This window comes from Protopterus annectens, chromosome 3.part1 (assembly GCF_019279795.1).
Source record: "Protopterus annectens isolate FY-2018-M chromosome 3.part1, PAN1.0, whole genome shotgun sequence".
In the NCBI taxonomy this organism is placed as follows: domain Eukaryota; kingdom Metazoa; phylum Chordata; order Ceratodontiformes; family Protopteridae; genus Protopterus; species Protopterus annectens.
Window position 1 is genome coordinate 947,566,605 of NC_056732.1, and position 23,296 is coordinate 947,589,900.

At 39.3% G+C, this 23,296-nt stretch overlaps 1 protein-coding gene across 2 annotated transcripts in view; it reads right to left on the reverse strand.

The window, feature by feature from the left end:
* The window catches only part of CD226 (CD226 molecule), a 602,637-nt gene that overhangs the window by 89,259 nt on the left and 490,082 nt on the right, over nt 1-23,296 (reverse strand). For both annotated transcript variants that reach the window (XM_044067141.1, XM_044067140.1), the window contains one exon: nt 12,213-12,276. In XM_044067141.1, the coding sequence (XP_043923076.1) occupies nt 12,213-12,276 (64 nt within the window). The remainder of the gene's footprint in view (nt 1-12,212; nt 12,277-23,296) is intronic.

A 23,296-nucleotide genomic window follows, 5' to 3' on the forward strand; every position in this document is an offset into this window, starting at 1 on the left:
GGTATTCTGTAAACCAGCAGTGTTCTATCAGAAGAGGTGTGGCCTGTTGTTGATGACATTATCTTGAGTTGTCAGTTTACTTAACTGACTTATGTCAGACATCCAAAGGCATAAGTTACAAAACTTAACTTACACAATACCAGAACAAGTAAGATGGATGCAGAAGGATCAGAAGTGGTTGCAAGAGTAGAGTTCCTAAAAGACAGCAAAAGAGAAGAAAATATCTGTGACTTCAACATTACATTGTCTTAGAGTAATAGGTCAAGCAAGTGATGCCTTCTCACTGATAGAGGATTTCTAGTATGGTTTGATGCAAGCAATGGTTTTAAAAAGTGTAAGTTACCCAAACCTGTGTCAAGAAAAATTAATAAATAAAATGGTTTATGGTAAATGAATGAAGATTAGCTATATACAGTGCAAATGTATAGAAATGTTACTATAAAGATGAAGTTGTAATTGAAAGGATAACTATAAAGCATTAGTATGCCATTTGTATAAAATGTATCCAGCTAAGTGAATTCCATATTGTCTTCAGAATGAAAGAGAAATAATAATGTTGATGTCTGAAAGAGTGTCCTTGTTAGTCTGTGGGTAATTATTTTTGTATGAATATTGTATGAAACTGAAAGGTTTGAAGGTGATAGATATATAACTACACCATAGTATCTGGTTAAAAATAAGCTTAAAAGAGCAAGTTACAAAAGAATGTAAGATTGATGATGCCCAGTACAAAAACACTAGCAAGTTTGTCTGAATTCTGAAATAATGACTGTATATACATTGTTTCTGTGCTAGCAACAAGATTAATAAAAGTGATTTTTTAACATAAAAAAGAAGGTAATACAGAGAAATGCAAAGCCTGGGGCATGTGAATTTGTCTTCCATGTTGTAAAGCACAAAGAAATAATATGGGCTTAACTTGAGATATAGCCTGAAATGGTGGCTCTGCGTCCATAGCTCTATGTGCTTCGAAGAAGATGTTTTATTTTGCAGATAAATAAATGGTTAAAACATCGGTGCTCCTTTGTAATAATTAATTTGAATGCAGTTTAAAGTGTGTTTATCCTTATATTTCTGTGAGATTTGATTTCTGAAATACCTTCAATTTTTCTCTCATGTTCAAAACATACTACACAAGTATATTCTGTAATTCTGTTTCTCTCTAACGATAAAACTTGGCATTGGTCCCCACAAGACAGATGACTTTATTTTAAATGCAAGTGCAGGATAATAATTTGTAACTCTATTCATGCATTCTTGGCTTCATTATTTCAAAGTAATGTTCCTTTGAAAGCTCAATGATGTCTGTTACTAACTAGTGCAAGTGAAACAGCTTGGTTGAGCTGTTAGATTCATATGAGCTTTTGCTAATGTTATTGAAGAAATGGCAGGGACAGAGTGATATAATCATTCTTGTCCAGTTGTTGCAGCCATTTTATTCAAAACTGGGCTCATACTGAATGTTTCTATTATTTTACTGAAATTAGTGTTGCCTCTAGAGTTTTTTGTTTTGTAGTTCAGCTGAGCTCTGGTGTAGAGGTTACAATACTGTACGTCATCTTGCTTAAAACTGAACTTCACATTCTTGCTACTTGTCTCAGGGGTGGTTTATCCAAAACAATAATAAGGCAAAGGGAATAAAACTCTTCTATCACATCAGAATTCATGATTTTCTTTTTATATTTCTTTCCTAATATCCGTATAAAATGTTTTTTGTTTGTTTAACTAACTTTTTGACTTGATAATGATGGCCTGAGCAAAAAAATCATGAGCAAGGAAGCATATTTAGTCTTTCTGTGAATACTGCCTACCTTCCTACGCCTCCAGAAAGACAGTTATCTTCTGAGTACCACTCTAGTGTTAGACTGGGATGGAAAGTAATACAGCCTCCTCCCACTCTGTAGGAACTGGCACCAATATCCAAAATAATACCAAACCACTATACAAGCATTTATATAGATGCATGGAATCAGGAATACCCGACAGGACTAAATCATCCTCCGCAAGGAAAAGTAATCCTGTCTGGGGATACCTGCAATAAATAAACTGTATAACAAAAGGAAAAAAAATTGTTGTCCAGGACTAAGAAGGAGCAGGTGCCCATTAGCCTGAACAGGCAAATAAGAGCACTAGTGAAATCCTCCAAAGCAAACTTCGAGTCCAAACTGGCCACATCTACTAGAGACAATCATAAGGCCTTCTTCACATATGTCCTTAATCTCAAAGGTAGCACCCAGATCTGTTCAGAGCTGGTGGTCAAGGATACCACAAATACAAATGCCGTAGATATAGCAAACTTGCTGCTTGAAAGATTCAGTGAAAACTTCACCACTCTGCCACCCAACAGTAACTCAGGACATCTGCAGTATCTGCCCCCTTCCCCTTATATCTAGGGAACAGGTCATCACTGCTTTCTCAAAGGCAAAAAATACAGCTTCCATGGGACCTGATAACATCCCAGGCTGCATCCTACATGAACTCAGGCAGGAATTTGCAACACCATTAGGTGCCCTATTCAACCAAAGCCTGAGTACTGGCTTTGTCCCAGCTGAGTGGAGGATAGCCACTGTCATCGCTTTGCAAAAAGATGGAGTATCCACCGATCCAGGAAATTATAGACCCATCAGCCTAAATAACCTGATCTGCAAGGCCATGGAATGGACTATTATGGACCTCATTAACAAGAACATTGGCAACCTCCAAACACTCAATCCCACACAGCTTGGCTTCGTCAAGGGGAGATCATGTCTGTTAAATTTGGTCAACTTCTTTGAGACAGTCCACAAAGCCATGGACGAGGGGAAGATGGTGCACGCTGCCTACCTTGACCTGGCCAAAGCCTTCAACACTATTCCCCACTCAGGCATAATATATAAACTCCCTCAACTAGGCATCAATCTATATGTTACCAGATGGGTAGCAAACTGGCTCACTGAAAGAACCCACCTAGTCAAAATAGGGGAAGCCACCTCAAGCAGTAGACCCGTAACAAGTGGCATACCCCAGGGTTTGGTCTTGGGGCCTCTGTTATTTGGGATATTCATTTCTGAGGTGCAGGCCAAAACCAGTGGGCTATGGCTGACCAAGTTTGCAGATGACTGCAAGCTGGGTGCTGACATCAATTCCCCTAGTGATGTGGACATCCTCCAAGAGGGTCTCACTTAGACAAATGACCGGTGCCAGAAACATGGCCTCAAGCTGAATACTAAAAAATGAATCATCATCCCCTTTGGGGAGCGTGATGTCCCCATAAATTATCACATTAATAACCATGTCCTAAGCATGCAATCAGTCGTGAGGGATTTGGGCACACAGGTTGATAGCAACCTGATTTTTGACCACCATGTTTCTTCCATTGTATGGAAAGCCTTCCACAGGTCCCACCTCATAAGTAAGGGCATCTCATCCAGGGACAAGGAGGTCATAACATCCCTGCATTCTTCCCTTATAAGGCCCATTATTGAGTACAACACCCTTTTCAGCATGCACCTCATAAAGCACATGCAGTAGCTGGAGAGACTACAGAGGTTCCTCACCAGGAGAATCCAAGGCCTCAAGCATCTACCATATACAGATATGCTAAAAGACCTGTCCCTCTACTCAGTTTCATACAGACTTCTCAGAGGTGACCTCTGTCTGGCATACAAGGTAATCATGGACCCCTACTTGATGGGACTGCTGTATATCCGCAAGTGAAGGTCTACTCAAGTAACCAACACACGCAGCCTCAACCTGGTCTGTGACATCAACAAAACTTGTGGGCAGGACAGATTTGTGTCCTAGAGACTCCCCCATCTGTGGATTAGACTCCCTCTTCACATCAAGCAGAGTACCTCTTTACCTCTTTTTAATTGCAACCTAGAAAACTGGATGGAAAACAGAAAATACAATTCCAGCTGCTGGACTGGGCCATTGGGTGCTGACTTGTCTAAACATGGGCTAAACTCTTGGCTAGGCTTATAAGGGCCTCAGGGCCAATAGCCTAGTAACCTCCTATGATCCTAAATGGCTACAGGCATATATTATACTACAGAGTGTCAGGGAGAAGAAACCAGAGCACTTGAATAAAATCCACAAAGATAAAATGATTGCAAATAGAAGGAATGGACAGCAAAAGATTCAACAGGAGAACCAAGGGTTGTTTTATGGCAACACTACTCAGTGCAACTCTCAGCCAATGGTCAGCTGTTCTCAAAGACACCCTGTCCAGGATACCACAGAAAATTACTTATTGAGTGTGATGTGACACTTCATTGATACAGAAACGGGAAAAGAAAAATTATGCACACTACTTCTGTAAACCCAGAAAACTACTAACTTATTTTAAACAAATGACAATATCAGTCATATTTATCCACAGACAACCCATGCATCCAATTAAAGCTAACTTTATTAACTGAATATATCTCAGATATCAGAGTATAATCAAATAAAAATAGCAGCAATTGTAAAAATGAATTTATTTTAATCCCCCACACACAGATGTGACTGTGATGCCCCAGCACTGGGCAATCAATCCTCACCACTGGCAACAGTGGGGGGATGTGCACACTGGGAGGATGACAAGTACCCACACAGTAAAGTGCAATTTCCCTTAAGAGCACACAGAGAACACAGACAGTCTGGGACTGTTTTTTCCCTCTTTCTCCAGATCCCGTATAAGACTCCCCACTGGCACAGCTATAGAGTTGAGATCTCAGCTGAGTGATCAAGCCAAGACCTCTAGCACCCTCTCTGTCCAACCACTGCTTCATGTCTTTACCCAAGTAGCTGACACACACACACACACACACACACACACACACACACACACTTAGAGGTTTGATTTACAAACACACACACACACACACCTGGGAAAGTATGACACAGATTTACTAAGCTATGCCCCCTTTGGCCAGACTATAAGGTAGTTTTGCCTGCCACCAGTCACTCCTTATCAGCTACTTTAAGGCCCTTAACAAAGGGTGTGTAATCCCACTGTGTAATGCTACTATTAATCCAAACAGTAGTTTGACCAAGAGCAAGGCTATTAGGAGTGGCCAGCACAGTGTCACCAAATAGATATGCAAGTACTCTAAGAGCTTAAATGTCTCTAGACAGACCAGCCACAATTGAAAGGTTTAAATATATTTAATAATGTTTGCGTCTTTTGGCTTTTTGCAGTTAGGGGTCGCCACAGCGGAACTCCGGTCCGCTAATGATTGGCAGTTGATTTTTACGTACCGGCTTGCCAGCCCTGATGCACAACCTTCAACAAAGGTACGTCCATTCATGCATGTCTCCATGCAGAAGATGCTCTAGCTGAGAATCAAACCGGACAGCGTTGTACTGTGAGACGACAATGCTACCGCAGCACCACCACTGCGTTAAATATATTTAATAATAAATAATAAAAAACAAAAACAAGACCATACTAAATATGCATTTGCAATGACTTCAGAGTTCAAAATCACAGGAAATATATTTAAAACAACATGGCAGGACAGTCTCAAATAAAAGCAGAAAACATCTAAACTAATCTTTACAATATTCCTTACTGAATCTAAAAGAAATTACTGTACCCTAGTTAACTTACTTACAGAACCAGGCAAAACAGATGTGGTGAGTGGGTTTTCCCAGCTGATGCTGCCAGGTCAAAGACAAAATACAAAATGCAATACCTCTCTCAGAGAGTTTTCAAATCAATATCTCAAATATTCATGCTGGATAATTGCAGCATGACATCACTTCTTGTCATCTGACTATCCCAGATGAAAACAATTGATGCAGCTTTTTGGCAAATGATGGTAGTGGTAAAATAATTTACATTCTTCCACAGTTAAGGACAATACAAAGAACTTCTAGTTCCAGACATTATATCTGCTACTGCATTGAAACTGAAAGATAACATCTCTTTTGTTTATAGCCCAGCCATAAAGTAACTCAACCTCAACCATTCTTCTGAAGTTTGTCTCCTCTGTTAAAATGCATACATCTAAACAATTACATTAGTGTATAAAGATATCTCTTCAGCACACATCTATACAATATGACCTACAGTTCTAATACATTTGCAATATAGGCACACAAATCATGTTGCCATTCACAAATGCCACACAACTACTCACAACACTTCAGACAGCTGGGCTGGCAGCATCTCCCTCTGTCGCACATCCACACAAATCACACTAATATTCACAAATGACATACAATTATTTACAAAATTCCAGATAGCTGGGCTGGCAGTAGCTCCTTTTGTTACAGTGACCATCAATTATTTCACCCAATGATCCCTTCAGTAGTCTGTCCATGTCTGCACAAGCACTTCACTGACATCAAAATGAAACATTTCCCCCTAATGACCCCTTTTGTGGCTTGTGTATTTACACAACTACTTCAGTGATACCAAATGAAACATTTCCCCCAAATGACCCCTTCAATAGTTTCTACATGTATTCACAAACACTTAACTGACAACAAATGAAACATTTTCCCCAATGAACCCTTCATTAGCTCGTCTATATATACGCAAGCACTTCCCTGATGCCAAATCAAATATTTCCCCTAATGACCCCTTCAGTTGTTTCTTCATGTACACACAGGCACTTCAATGACTTCAAAATTAAACATTCCCTCAACAATCCCTTCAGAAATGTTTTCATGTTTCACAAGCACTTCACTGTCATCAAAACCAAACATTCCTCCAATAACCCCCCCCAGTAGTTTGTGCATGTATGCATACTCACATACACATATGCTCACATACACACTTTAAGTACTTACTTTCCTCTCACATCCTGGCAATAGCACACATAGTGACTGAAAAAATATTTCAAAATAAATAAACAAAAAAAAAAATTCTGCAGTTGTGCTTCCTCTTCCACATTAACTACTTCCTTATAGGTTCATGGGTGTTTACTAGGCTAATGACCACAAGGGCCTTTTTAAGCCTAGCCATGCATCCCATATCTCTGACAACTTCTGGTACCCTTGATAAGTGTAAACAGGGCTTGGAAGGTAAAATATTTACAAGCAGGGGTCTTGGAGTTGAATCATTTACAGGCTGCCTGTGTCCATTAGAGATATAGGTGCCAAACTAGGAATGAATTTCTTGTTCCCCATTCAATTGTCCAAGTTACACTTGAATTGTGGTTTGGGAGGAACTTTTCTTCACATGGATGGAGAGCCTCTCTCCAGTAGGTCCTATTATTATCACAGGTAAGGTTTAAGTCTTTAGAATGGGTAATTCTGGTGCTGTTTGTTTTGCAGATATGCAGGAGGCTCATTATAGTGGGGTCTGACAATGCTTTGTATGCCAGGCATACATATTCCCTCAACAGCCTGTAGGAGACAGAATACAGAGACAGAGCCTTGAGGCAGTCTGCATAGCTACTTGCACCCTATATTCTTTTAGTGAGAAACCTCTGTGGACATTCCAGTTGTTGGATATGCATGGTTAGGTACATACCCCAGGAGCACTGTACTCAATAATAGGTCTAATGAATGCCAAATACAGAGGTACAATGACTTCCTTTCACCTAGATGCCATACCTTTGTTTATAAGTTGCACAGCATAGAATGATTCCCTCATTACTGTAGACACGTGATGGTTAAAGGCTAGATTACTGTCTATGTGTGCCCCCAAATCCCTGATTACTGGGTCAAGTCTTAGGGGTGTGTTGTCAATATGATAGTTACTAGAGGTGGATGACTTCACAAAGGATGTTGTTGTGCATTTCTTGGCATTTAGTTTTAGTCCATGGCTGTGACACCATTTGTTTGTCAGTGTCAACTCTTCCTGGAGAACATTTGTGTTGGTGGGCAATCCAATGACAGCTCCTAATTTGCAATCATCTGCAAAGTTAGTCATCCAGGGGCCACTGACACTGACCTTGACTTCAGAGAAGTAAATGCCAAAATGGAGCAGTCCCAGGACCAATCCCTGAGGGACTTGCTTGCGACTGGCCTGTTTGTCAAGGCGGACTCCCCAGTTCTAACTTCCTGGGTCCTATCTGTGAGCCAGCTGGGTATCCACCTGGTGACAAGTGGGGTATTGAGTCAAATGCCTTGGCCAGGTTAAGGTAACAGTATGAAACATTTTGCCCATAGCCATTGCTTTGGCGACCCTCTCAAAGAAGTCCACCAGGCTGAGTAGGCATGACCTGCCTTCCATGAAATCAAATTCTGTTGGGTCCAGTGTCTGGAGTTTTCCTATGAGGTCACTGATTATTTCCATGATAATTCTTTCCATGGCTTTGCATATGAGACTAGTAAGACTTATGAGTCGGTGGTTTCCAGGCTCTGTAGATGACCCGCCTTTGTGCATATGGATGACTGTTGTTATTCTCCATTCATGAGGTACCAAGCCTGTTTGGAGGCTACAGTTAAATAGTAAATCCAGAGGCTCTAGTAAGTCATGTTTCATGCTATTTACAACACATCCTGGGATATTGTCTGTCAAAGTCAAAGTCAAAGTAAACTTTGTCATTTACTACTATACACGTGTAGCCTAAATGAAATTTTGTGCATCAGCTCAGTTCTTGAGATTACAAAGCAAAGTGAAACAACACATACAAGTAGAGGAATAAACATAATTAACAAATGCAATACTACTCTCAATACATGCAAGAAAGAGCAGAGACATTTACCAATACTCATATACGACAATAATGTCTGGGCCCATTAATGCAGTGTTCTTAGATTTAGAGAGAGTATTAAGGACCCATTCCCTAGTGATAGCAGGGGGAGTTATATTTGATGGTATTTCCTGAGGGAAGGTTGAGGGGGAGAGAGGGGTAAAGTTGGAGCTGAATTTGTCAGCCAGTAGGTTTGCTATATCTTCTGGCTCAGTATAGGTGGCTCCAAATACAATGAGTTCTGCACACAATTGTGTATTACCTTTGAGGCTGCGGACATAGTTAAAGAATCCCTTGTGGTTTTCCTTTGCCTGGGAGCCCAAATTTATTTCAAATTTGTTTTTGATAGACTTTATTTGTCTTCTGAGTAGATTTTTTAGTTTCATTAGACTGCTTTTATCCTGCTGGGTGCTGTACCTCCTAAATTTTGCCAAGATTTTCTTGCTCCTGTTATACAGCCTATTGATGTTGTGATTCCATCAAGGTGACCTGTTTTTTGAGTTAGTTCTGTACTTCTTCCTGGTGGCTACAGCTACCTCTATGAAGCTATTAACATGCTTTTTTGGGTTTCTGTGAACAGTTCTGCATAGGCAGCAGTGGTCTTAGGGTATATGGAAGCTTGAAATTTTACCAGGTTATCACTTAATAGTAGAAATTAGCCTTAGAGTAGTTCCTGAATATTACAGGGTTAGTTGGAGTTCCAGGTTTCATTTTTAATTCAAAGGAGACCATTTTGTTGTCTGACCTTACCAGAGAAGTCATTACACAAGGGGGTGTGCAACACTCGCCCATATTAGTGAGGACCAGATCCAGTATGTTTGCACCCCTGGCTAGTGCACTGACAGTCTGATCCAGGGAATTTGCGTTTACAAAATCCAGGAATCTCTGTGCCTGTACATTTGGTGTCATATATTATTCCCACTTCATAGTGGGTAATTAATCTCATCCATGAATATGGTTAGTGTTTCCAATAAGTTTAAATATGTTGTATGGGTTTTCTGGGTCATAGAGTGGGACCTATAGTTTGCAAGGAAGTTGTATTGGATTTTGCCCATGGTGATTTGAAAGTGAAGGTCAAGCGCTTTGTCCAGTTTGATCAACCTTGAGATATATTTATTTTTGATGTAAATCAAAACACCTCCACCTTTAGTCCCTGTCTTTGTAGTAGCTGTTCTAAATGTGGGGAAGAAATTATAACCTTGCACTGTTGGCGTGCTCTCCATGGCTTTAAACCATGTCTCAGTGACTGCACAGATGTCAGCATTCTCTAAAGTGAGGAGAGCTTCTAGGCAGTAGAATTTTTTGTTTAGACTCCTAGCATTGAGCAGCCAGAGTTAATAGGAAAGATTCCTCACTTCATCATGCAGCAGTCTGGTGAGTCACTCTTTGAATGACACTTCTGTCACTAGCAAATGCTGACGATCAGTCCCGACTGATGATGTTTTCAAAACAGCCTGACAGTTGTAAAAAGCAGGATTTTTTTTTCAGATTTCATCTGAACTCAACTGAAGATCAAGTAGTATTTCTATTTTTTTTCTGAGTTAGCACATCTCTTTTCTTTCTGTGTCTGTCTCTCTCCCTTTAGTGGGGGGGGGGGTACAGCCCAGTAGCCAGTACCATGAGCCACCACTGGTTATGATTATATTACTACTTTAAATCTTGTTATACCTCTTACTAATGAAAGAGTGGGGAGCTTAACAAAAAGAATAATGATACAGAACTACAATTTGGCTAAATGTGAGTCTGAAAATGTCACTAGAAAATATTTTCTAATAGCAGCTACGTCAAGATATGTCATAGAGTGTTCTCCAGAAAATAAATATACTAAAGATTCCCTATAGAAATTAACCATTTAAGATGAGATGCTGAATTATCTCAGCAGTTGATAATAATGCAACTCTGCGGGCTGCCAGATAACTGTTTTCTTTCTATTTTTTACAATTTAACATCAATACAATGTGACACAAAATGGATAAAATTGCAGTTTATTTGAATATAGTTGGGGGGGTTTTGTCATTCAAGTGGCAAGACTTCTTCAAAACTAACAAGAATTAATAACAAAATACAACAGCTGACACCGCATGCTCTCTGTGATAAATTTTAAAATACAGATGTAAAATGTTATATAGCACACATTTATGACAAAAGTGTAAAGCATATATGAGTGTGTCTGTGTCAACATAAGTGACTTTTTCTCACTAGAAGCATTATGCCTGCAAAAATGTCACCAGATGAATGTCACCACCACAAATACTTGTACTTTCAATGGGCGAATGACTCGGTTAAATTCCTCCTTCACACAAATGGCAATTTAATATATAATGCGTACCTGATGTTCCACATAGCATTTCTTGAAATTTTCACTATGAATTGTTTATAAGTGATTGAGATATTAACTCTCCTGTGTAGGCACCAAATGCGGACATGGGACATGTCAGTGACAGTGTGCAGTTACTCTTCATTTTGTCTCTGTAAGGGTTGGCTATTTGTCAGTTTTATCAGCTGATAATGTAATACATATCAAGAAGATATTGGTCTTGAGTTGGCACTATATCAAAAGTAAACAGCACTTATATTTCCCCATACAGGTGGCATTTTCCTTCACTGGAAGTATGTTAGTGCCAACCTCACATATGAAGTGATACACGTATGAAGGTGAAGATGTGCATAGTCTTTAAACCTAAAATCCCCAAATCAACATCTGCCCTCTCCATCCCCTTCTCTTGCGTTTTTGTTTGTTTTTGTATTTTCTTTCTCTTCTGCCTCTTCAGTTTTGCTATGTTCACTGTATACACTACACCCCTTCTCCAGCACCACCCTCAAAGCTCCACTGATACACCTTAAAGCATACAATTGTTTTGAAACAACGCTATGTTTTCACTTCACCCTAAAACATGCCTTCTACACATCCTCTTCCTTCCTTACTCCATTGCTGACAGTATATCTCTGCTAGGCAGTCAGCAATCCCGTAATAAGATTCAGATCAAATGAAGCTTCTAAGGTACTGGTCTGTGGAAGAATTAAGTCCTTTAAGATAAGTTAGCACCTCATTTATTGCCCTTAACACAACAACTATTGCCATTAGTGTACATGTACTATTCGAAAATCTGTAGCTCACCTTTTATTTATTTTTTTTTTACTGAAGCTTAGGACACAATATGGCTGCATGACAGTTTAGTATCTTGACAACACAATGAGATGTTCATTGCAGTTATATTTTCATTTATGCTACTGATTTTCACCTGAGGCTAATGTTACCATGGCGAACACTTAGAAAAAGGATGAGCATGTAAATGAAGGAGGACCCCTTGTTTTCCTGAATGCATTCTGAGTGGTCAGATCCTTGGCCTGGTTTCAAATTGTTAAAATATTTGTATACCTTTTTTATTTGTTAATCTGTCTGCTTGTCTGTCTGTTTCTCTATCTATCCATTTGCTTACTTCCTTGTTTGTTTGTTAGTATTAGAAGTTGTACATAATTGAAAATGTCCATATTGTAAAAATGAATGTGTGACCAACATGTTGCAGCCAATAAAAGTGCAGCAGGGATATTTCCATCATTTTTTTCAGTGTTAGTTTGGTACTTAAAATTTCTTACCTGTGTCTCATTTGAGTGCAATGCTCCTGATTTCCCCTTGTTGTTTGATTGTTTTTGTCTTTTTCTGTAAAAAAGTAGATTAATACATTTAATATGAAAGAAAACAAAATCTAACATATTGTGTCCATCATAACTATTTACTTATTTTCTAGATGTGCAACATATAAAACAACAGATCTAGGTGATGGATTTTAATTGACTATGCTCTAGCTCCTTCTGACGGGCATTAAATATGCATTAGTCAGTGCTACAACCAGACATCCATGATACCTGCCATAACATTGCCTTGCAAACTGAGCATGCCATGAGAGCCATTTATAAGTCTCAATAAAACAAGCATGTTTGTGGGGCAATCAGGTGTGTAAAAGAAGATATGGTATGTGTTTACCCCATTGTAAACTAAAAAAAAAGATCAATACATATTCTTTTGTTGTTGTTGTAATATGATTACAATGCCATAAGTTTCATTATTAATGCTTGCAAATCTCATAGTCATAGTCTGATGGCATCAAGCATAAATCAAAACTATAAACACACTGAAATGCTCAGCTGAAGGAAAGAGTAACTGGACAAGAATGAGACATTATTCGTTTATGGCTCAGCCCTTAATTAGCACTATATATTTTAAAATTAAGACCCACTGAAATGTAGAGGTGAAAAAATACATGCTACATTGTACTGGAACACTTTTTTTATAAAGACATGTTGGTGGGATAGGCCATTTATATTAAGATCTTTAGTTATGTTTGTCTCATATCAAGTATTTATTTTTATTTTTTACCAGTCTGTGGTACACTGATAATTAGTGACCATTTACAGGCAAAGCCCAGGTTAAAGTATTCACAGCTAATAAACAGCATATGGGCAACAGTAGAATATACAGAAACTAAATGTCAAATAAAAATATGTACTAAAAAGAAAAGCATAGACATAATGTACCTCAAATAGAAATATCAAATAAAGTATAAAGTCCATGGGATTTGCAAAAAGGACTACCGGTTTATCTCAAAAAATATGATTTTTATGTGTTTCCTTAATAACCTGTAAAATTCCTGATATCAAGATGTTCATATATGGCTTTGGAGGCATGCTTGACAGGGCAAGTAATAAGAGGAAGGGCATTACTATTCTTACCCATGTGTTATGTTAATTAATTTAGGAGCTTTGCTGATGATTTACTAGACAACAGTTGGACTTTGGGCAAGAAAGCATCTAATCAGAAATTCAGGAAACCAAAAGTCTTCTAGGCATCATTTAGGTATTAGTTTAATAGATAATGACTTGGCAAGCAGTTCAGGAAATGTAGCCTGATTTCCCAATTGCCCCAGAACACTGTCTGATTTAATAACTTGCTCAGAGTCACACAATGTGCAAATGGAGGCTGACAGAATTACATACTGGGCTACAGTAAGCTACGTATTAACAGCTCTATGCTAACTGTGTCAGACTATATATTTTTCTGTCTATATATATATATATATATATATATATATATATATATATATATATATATATATATATTTTTTTTTTTTTTGTGTGTATATATACACACATAATTTATATATATATATATATATATATATATATATATATAAATATATATATATATATATATATATATATACATACATACACATACATATATATATATATATATATATATATATATATATACATACACATACAGATATATATATATATATATATATATATATATATATATAGGAGCCGTTTATAATCTCAAAATACTGAAATGTTGATTTTCAGTATCTCAAGACTATAAACCCAAATGTTTAAAACAGAGAAAGTTCATAATCGTGAATTCGAATATCTCAAATTTGCGGTTATGGCCTTTCGCTACGTGATGTCCGGGATTGTGTGTTTATGGTGCGCGGTGCCATGTGTGGATCTAGGTGTTTTGTCAGGTGAGTGTTTTGTAAGGGATTTGAGTAGGGGTTAGAGTGTGTTTGAGTGTGCTGATATGTTTGATGTGTGTGTGAGGGACTGGAGAATGTGCATGTGTGAGTTTGCTTTTGTTTCCTATTTTTGCGATCTCAGAGTTAGTATATATAAGTAGGGGGGGTGGGGGGCACAGCTCCCCCCCCTACTTATGTGTGTACGAGTTGTGTATGAGTTGTGTATTTGTGTAGTTTTTGTTTGTTTATGTTGTGATGTGGGTGTTGTGGTGTATGTATGGTTTAGTGTATGCAGTTTGTTCAGTGTTTTGAATTTTGCTCTTTTGGGCTCTGGGTTTTGTAGTTTCGGTGTTTTGTGGATTCGTTTTTATAGTTTCGAGATACTGAAATTCGATGTTTCACTATTTCGAGATTATGAAGTGAATCTATATATATATATATATATATATATATATATATATATATATATATATATATATGTGTGTGTGTGTATATATAAAATGTCAGACTCAGACAAAGGGTGTAATAAAAATGTATTTGGTACACTGTGTAGATATTATTTTTAGCTAGATTTTTGGTGCTTCATGGAAAGTTTATTTATGATGGCAGACCATCACTAGCTTACCTTCACCACTTGTATTTTATTAAATCTGCTACGATTTTCCTACTTTGTCATACTAAAGTTATTTCTCAAAAGCTAAATTAAGAGTCATAAACTGAACGCAAAGAGTGCAGTCACATATACAACCTCAAAATATTATAAAACGCCTAACCAACTCACCCTTTCTACAGTTAGTTTTAAGAAAGTAACATGAAGTAGAAAAAACTAAAATAAAAATAAAACACAGGCTATATTTTACATTCTCTTCAATGTAAACCATTAACTTCACAAACTGCACACCAAAAATACCCACACATACCAACACAAACTCTTAAAACAACACTGACTACCTAAATCTACCCCGTAATGGAAATTGTGTTCCTATTAGAATAAAAAAGTTTAAAAAGAAGTACTAAAAATGAAATAAAACATTAAGCACTAGTCAAAATAGAAAATAGGCATCAGGAGTGGAATGTGTCCAGTTTTTCAACCTTAATTAAAAAAAAAAAAAAAAAAAAAAAAAAAAAAAAAGATAACTAAACCATAAAATAAATTAACAAATCCAGTCATGACCTTCACTACACTACACTACTAAATTAGGAAAGCACAATTGATGGTCAACTGGCCTGCAAACGCATCACAAAATATTGCAGGTAGAATATTTCATGCTTACATACCTCTCGACCTCTTATTGCAAGAAATCTGGAATGAGCATAAAATAAAGAGGGGATAAGGGTCCAAAAAATAGGGACAAATTTGAAATATTGCTCTTATAAAGTTAGCAAGTTGCTTGAATAAAATGATTTGTGTTAGCATGCATTTTCTGAAGGATGAAATATAAGATTACAATGTATGTTGTCATTATTTAGTGACTTTTGTCATCGATGATTTGTCAGAAAAAAACATACATTTTATGAGGAATAGAACAAACATATGAGCAAAAATCTGGATGATTCACAGGTATGCATGCTTAGTTTGTTGTATTTTACTATATCAGAACTTGCAAATCTTGAGATGTGCATTGAGGTTGTAGGAATACAAGAAGAATGAAAGAGTGAGTTTTAATTGTCTTTGTTACCTTTTCCTTAGTTTTCATGTTTATGTGACCTCAGAGCTATAAAGCATAGTGATCAGTGGTGAGGGAGCAGATCACCCATATTAGGGTGCAGGGAGCTTATCCCTTGCAAAATAAATTGTTATAGAATGTATAGTAATTTATTTGTAGTGATGTTTTGGTTCTGTGATCTAACCTACTGACAGTTGTAGTTAAACTATTAATTTCTCAATTAAACAAGATACAGTTAGTCATAATAAATCCATATAATGATGATGATGATGATGATAATAACAACAATAAAAATAATGATAATAATAAACTGATGCTACAGTAAAAAAGCATTAAGAGTATCAAAGTGCTAAAGTTAAAAAATACTAACAAGGCATTTCATTTATAAAAGTTTATGTAAATGACTTACAGTTGTATACTTTAAAAACGTAAACAGTTAATACAGCCCACTGAAATTAATGATAAACACAGTCTTAATAAACACATATGTACACATGCACACACACACACACACACACACACACACACACACACACACACACACACACATATGCATCCATGTACTCATGCTTGCACACACATGCAGACACACACAAAAAATGTAACATGGAATACATGTGGGGCGATTAGTTTGTGTGATATATGAAATATCTTGTATTGAAGAATAAGGGAATTCAGTTTGTGGTTTGAGTTTTCAGAGCTCCTTCTGATACCTGTACACTAAATCTGTGCAGTACAGGATATTTCACAAATCACATGTCAGACCCCTGTGCATCTATATAGCTATAATAACGTTTGTCTCTGATATGTTTAAACTTATCCTGTAGTGGCTCCCTGTTCTAATAAAGGCTTGTCACGCCTTTGTGAGCTTTCACATTAATGATACATTTTTGCTCCAACATTTTTATCCTTCAGAAGATGTACATAGAGTCATACCTTGGATTCTGGTTAAAGGCTTACTGTGCCTGCTCATTTGAACTTTTTCTGATATTGGTGCACCTTGTCTGCTGTAGCATAGACTAGATTCCGGCCTGCTGAATCTAGCTTTGTTTGTATAACTTGAGCACTAATTCAGGCCATCTTTTTTGGAGAATGTTCCCCTGCACCATTGTGGCAGGACTGTGTGGTTAGAACTTGTCAGATTGAAGACTGCTGGAACAGGGCTCAGTTTTAAGTTTTTTTACTGGTTAATTGGGTAATTTGTTTAAATCAGTTTGCTCATTTTCTATTGGCATATATAAAAAATTGCACTTTATTCATCTGCTTTTACTGTAATTGTCTTTATTCCCACTTTATTGCCTTATTTTACTTATGCTTCTTCTTAAAATTACTCAATTGTATTATTCTGCTGCAGTTATTACTACTTGATAGTAGCCTGATTAAATTGTAACTGTTATTCTAAGCCTTTTTGTTTAAGCACTTGGGCTTCAAACTAGTTGTTTTACATTAAGAAGGTTTGTGGACTGCATTGTTGTGGCAGAACAGGTAGCTTACATCCTTCTAAGTTGGGAATTGCTAATTAAAGGCTCAGTGTCTGTTATTCTAAAAGCGCATTAGCTCTGGTTTAAGCACTTTGGCTTCAGGCCAGTTATTTTACATTAAAAAGGTTTGTAGTCTGCACTCTTGTGGGAGGAGAGGCTAGATTCTGCCCTTCTGAACTGGGAATTTATGGTTAAAGGCTTATTGTGCCTGCTTATTTGATCTGTTTCTTTCTGAAATTTGTGCACCTTGTTTGCTGTAGCCCAGAAGTTAGTAGTTTATTGGCCATTTTGGGCTAATTTCTATCTCTTTCATTTCCTGCTATAAAAACTGCATTTGCGCAGTTTTGCGCACCAGTCAGTGCCGGTTAGCTAGGGTTAAACTATTCCTGGTTCCACGAAGTCTGCTCTTCAATTTTTCCCCTGGAACTAGACAAACTTTCAACTTAAGCACTCAAACCATTCATTTCATAGCCCAGCACTTGGTCAAAACTCATAGCAAGCACTAATTGACCCTAGCACTAGACCCCCTGTCCAGAAGGACAAGGCTCTCTATTCGTCCCTACCAGCTAATCAGTAAAACAGTTCACTTTACCTATTCAGGCATGCCCAAAGGGCAGTTTCAGGTGTACTCTCCAGTCTAACTGGTGAATCTGGGCATTTTGAGGCAATGTTACAACTGCCTCATGCACACAGACAACCCTCTCCTCCTACCACCAAACACTAATATATGCGAGAGATGCAATTATACAGCCAAACTGAAGGCAAAGCTCTTTCAGCCCAAGACTGGAACTGACAGTCAAGAGGAGAAGGAAAATACTTGCAACACACCACCAGTCTCACATAGACCTACTAAACCAACACTGGCAAATAACACACATAAATACACGGAAACATACACGGAGGCTCTAAATAAAAATCTGCAAACGCAACAGAGACCTCCAAAGCAGACACCCAAGCAACCTCCACACCCCATCACAAACCATGAAATACATATTTCACATAATCAGTGTGCCATGCAATCACAGCTCTTAAGGCAAAATAACATACCCAACACACTAGTAATAGGAGACTCTATAGTCAGGCACACTGATGTCCCACTAACTAGGCTGGACAAGGAGAAGGTTACATTTAGCTGCCTGTAGGGTGCCAGGATCAGCCACATAACACAAGCACTCAGGTCACTCCAGAACAAGTACAAATATGACTCTGTCATTGTCCATGTTGGTGTGAATGGCCTGAGATGTACCTCCCTGGACTACATGAAAAGAGATGTGGAAGAGCTCTCTGATCAAGTAGCCCAGGCTGGTATGACCCTGACCCTGAGTAGCATCCTGCCCTCACCAAGAATGATGCCACAGTATAAAGAAAAAATGATCAATTTCAACAATTGGCTAAGTTTCTGGTGTCATTCAAAGGGGATCCAGTATCTGTCCACCTGGGATGACATGCTCGATAAGCCACGTTGCTTCACAATAGATGGCCTGCACCTGTCACCCTTGGGCTTTCAAATACTGGCCAAGGCTTTTGCCACCCCCATAGTGCCTTTTTTAGACAAGGCTCAAAAGACAAACCCACCACCGTAAATAGCACAAGTAACCAAAAACTGAGGGTAATGCTACTCAATGCCAGAAGTCTAAACCTCAAAATGCATGCACTCGAGGCACTCCTCAGTATGGAGAACATCAATATCTGTGCAGTAACAGAAACCTGGTTTAAGGCTCCAGAGATCACCCCAGCACTACCAGGCTATAACTCATACCATACTTTTCGGCCGCAGAACCCGGACCGAAACACAAAAGGTGGGGGTGTATCCATATTCATCAAGGATACCCACACCTCCAGGATAGTGGCACAGCACAATGCCTCAGAGATCATCCATGTTCAACTAACAACAGGCAAAACTGCAATTCAAATTGTAGCTTGCTACAGATCACCCACCATGACCAAGGACCCCCATTCCACATTTCTAGAGACACTAGAAAATATGAAGGTCCTACCAAATGCCCTAATATTGGGTGATTTCAATTACCCAAACATTAACTAGGAGAACTACTCAAGTACTAACTCCCTTGCCCAACGCTTCCTAGAATTTATAAACTTGAATGCCCTGGATCAACTGGTCAACACCCCCACCAGAGTTGACAACATATTGGACCTGGTCATCACCAACATGGGTGACCAGAGGTCAAACCCTCACTGGTTAGATCAGACCATAGACTAATCGCCCTGGGTATCCACATTCTGCCCCTACCCCCAATCAAGGAAACCACCATGAAAAACATTTTAAAAGCAAACTTCACGTTACTTAAGACCGAGGTGGGAAGGTTCACAGCCCCCATGCTAAAGGACAATGCTGTCCAAGTTGCTGAATCCCTTACAAAGGCACTATGTGAGCACCTGCAAGAATGCATGGATCATGCTATCCCAAGCAAAACCAAGACTCACTCCTCCAAGAAAAGGAAACCAGTCTGGTGGACCCCTGCCATAAATAAGCTATACAATAGAAGGAGGAAACTAGTGCAGAAAAGAGTAAAATCCCAAGAAGGAAAGACATCCCTGATTAGTATCAGCAAGAAACTACGATCCCCCATAAAATCATCCAAGGCTAGCTTCAAAAGAAAAATTGCCAAGGACTCCAAAGATAACCACAAAGTGTTCTTTAGCTATGTCAAGAACCTAAGTGGTAACTCTCAGATCTGCTATGAGTTAGTGCAGAATGGCACAAAATACACTGAACCAACTGATATTGCCAATATTCTGGCAGACAGGTTTAGTGCAAACTTCTCCCCCCATCTCACCCCCTAAAGGGCCCATAACCATACCAGAAGAATGTAGTGCCCCAGCAATCACTGGCACACAGGTTAAAACAGCCCTATCCAAAGCCAAAAATACAGCTTCAATGGGACCAGATGGTGTCCCAGGCTGTGTCTTACATGAGCTCCAAAATGAACTAACCACTCACCTAAACACACTGTTCAAACTCAGACTCTCTACAGTCTACGTACCCATAGAGTGGCACACAGCAGCAGTTATCCTGCTCCACAAAGGTGGAGCCACAGTGGACCCCAGGAACTATCGCCCTATAAGCCTGACTAGCCTAGTCTGCAAGGCTATGGAGTGCATCATCATGAAATTCATTAACAGAGACATTGGGAACCTTCAAACATTGGACCTTACCCAGTATGGCTTTGTTAAGGGCAGATCTTGCCTCCTAAACCTGGTGGACTTGTTTGAGACAGTTACCAAAGCTTTAGATGAGGGAAAGGAGGTCCTCACAGCCTACCTAGACCTCACAAAGGCTTTCAACACCATTCCCCATTCTGGTATTATAGACAAGCTCACCAGCCTGAACATAAACCCCTACATCATGACATGGGTTGCCAATTGGCTCACAGATAGAACCCACATGGTGAGAGTTGCAGGCTATATGTCCGACTCTAAACCATTTACAAGTGGCGTCCCCCAGGACTCAGTCCTGGGACCCCTCCTGTTCAGTATGTACTTTTCAGAGGTACAAGCAAGCACAGGAGGACAATGACTGACCAAGTTCACAGATGATTACAAACTGGGGGCCATAACTGACTCTCCAGCTGATACAGACATCCTCCAGCAGGGTCTCACTGAGACGGATACCTGGTGTCAAAATCATGGCCTCAAGCTAAATGCCAAAAAGTGCATAGTCATCCCCTTTGGGAAAAAAAAGTACCCATGAACTACCACATATGTGGTAGTCCCCTAAATACAGAAAATGTAATAAGAGATCTGGGGACCCAAGTAGATAGTAATCTCTCCTTTGATAATCATATTGCTAAAGTGGTTAGAAAATCCTTCTATGTGGCCCACCTAATCTCAAAAGGGTTCACATCTAGAACAAAAGAGGTTATTGTGCCCCTCTACTCATCACTCAACAGACCCATCATAGTACAATGCCCCATTTGGGATGTATCTTACAAGACACCTGCAATAGCTGGAAAGACTACAGAAGTACCTCACCAAGAGGATTACTGACCTCAAACATATGCCCTATGCAGCCCGACTGAAGAAACTCCAACTGTACTCGGTTGCATGCCACTTACTCAGAGGTGATCTCTGCCTGACATACAATGCCATGTCCAACCCAGAACTGATGGACATGCTCCACCTAAAAAAAACAAATCCCTGAGAGCCACACGCTCTAGGGATCTAAACCTCACCACAACGATAAATAGGATGTGCTGGAGGGATAGATTCCTGTCTCAGGACTCCCTATGCTTCGGAACAGGATTCCAATCTACATTAGGCAGAGCCCCTCACTAACACTCTTCAAGAGAAACTTTGATGAGTGGATGATAAACAGAAAATTTATCCTGGGGATCACTGCAGTGGCTCTGCTGGACCAAGGCACAGGGAACTAATCTAAGGGGGCGGTGAAAGCCAACACATTCTGGCTAAGCTTATAGATGCCCTCAGGCAAATAGCCTAGTACTTACCTATGAACCTATATACAGAGATTTATGGGAAATTAAGTCTATGGTTTTGAGGAAATAAGTGATAGGAAGAAGGAAGGCACAGGTACATGTAACTTTTAGTTTGTAAGAATTAGAAAGGATTTGGAAAGCTTGGGTATGCTTAGTTGGTGACTCAAGTACTAGGATCAGCAACTACTAGAGCTCATCCACTGATATGGTTAGAAGAGGTTATCAGGGACCTGGGGACCCAGGTTGACAGTGGCCTTTCTTTTGACACTCATGTTGCTAAAGTGGTTAGAAAGACCTTCTACATTGCCCACCTGATCATGAAGGGATTCACATCCAGATCTAGTGAAGTCATTGTTCCTCTGTACTCTTCACTTATCAGACCAATGATCGAGTACAATGCCCCATTCGGGATGTATCTCACCCAACATCTGCAGCAATTGGAGAGACCCCAAAAGTTCCTCACCAAAAGGATAAAGGGACTCCAAAATCTGTCATATGCTGCCAGATTGAAGAAACTCCAGCTCTATTCAGTCGCATACCATCTGCTCAGAGGTGACATGTGCCTGACATACAAAGCCATGTCCAACCCGGAATTAATGGACATGCTCCACCTCAAAAAATCCAAATCCACCAAAACCACTAGAGCAAGCGACTTAAACCTTAGCACGGATATAAATAGGACATGCTGGAGGGATAGATTTATCACTCAGAGACTCCCTATGCTGTGGAATAAAATCCCGGTCCATGTGAGGCAGAGCACCTCACTGTCTCTGTTCAAGAGAAATCTTGACCTGTGGATGGGAGATCATAGGTTTACCCCGGGAATCATCTCTGTGTCACTGCTGGACAGAGGCACAACAAACTAATGGGCACAGTATTTTTTCATATATGGGGTGGCGTAAGCCACAAAACTTTGGGCTAGGCTTATAAATGCCTTAGGGCAGATAACCTAGTATAAACCTATGAACCTATGAACCTATATTACACCCTGGTTAAGCAGGCTGGGATTACTAGTGGTAAATGTGATTTATAAGGCTCATCCAATGATATTACAGCCTGGTTAAGCAGGCTAGGATTACTCATAGGATCATAGGGAGTTACTAGGCTATTGGCCCTGAGGCCCTTATAAGCCTAACCAAGAGTTTAGCCCATGTTTAGCCAAATCAGCACTCGATGCCCCTGTCCAGCAGGGACATGGGTGGAATCCCAGGGGAATATTTTCTGTTTCCTATCCAGTTATCCAGGTTGTGGTTAAAAAGGGGTAAAAAGGTACTCTGCTTGATGTGGAGAGGGAGTCTATTCTATAGATGGAGGAGTCTCTGGGACACAAATCTGTCCAACCAACAAGTCTTGTTGATGTCACAGACCAGGTTGAGGCCACGTGTGTGGGTTACTCGAGTGGAACTTGACTTGAGAATATGCAGCAGTTGCATCAAGGTGGGGTCCGTGAATGCCTTGTATGCCAGACAGAGGTCACGTCTGAGGAGTCTGTATGAAACTGAGTAGAAGGATAGGGCTTTTAGCTTATCTGTGTATGGTAGATGTTTGAGGCCTGGATTCTCC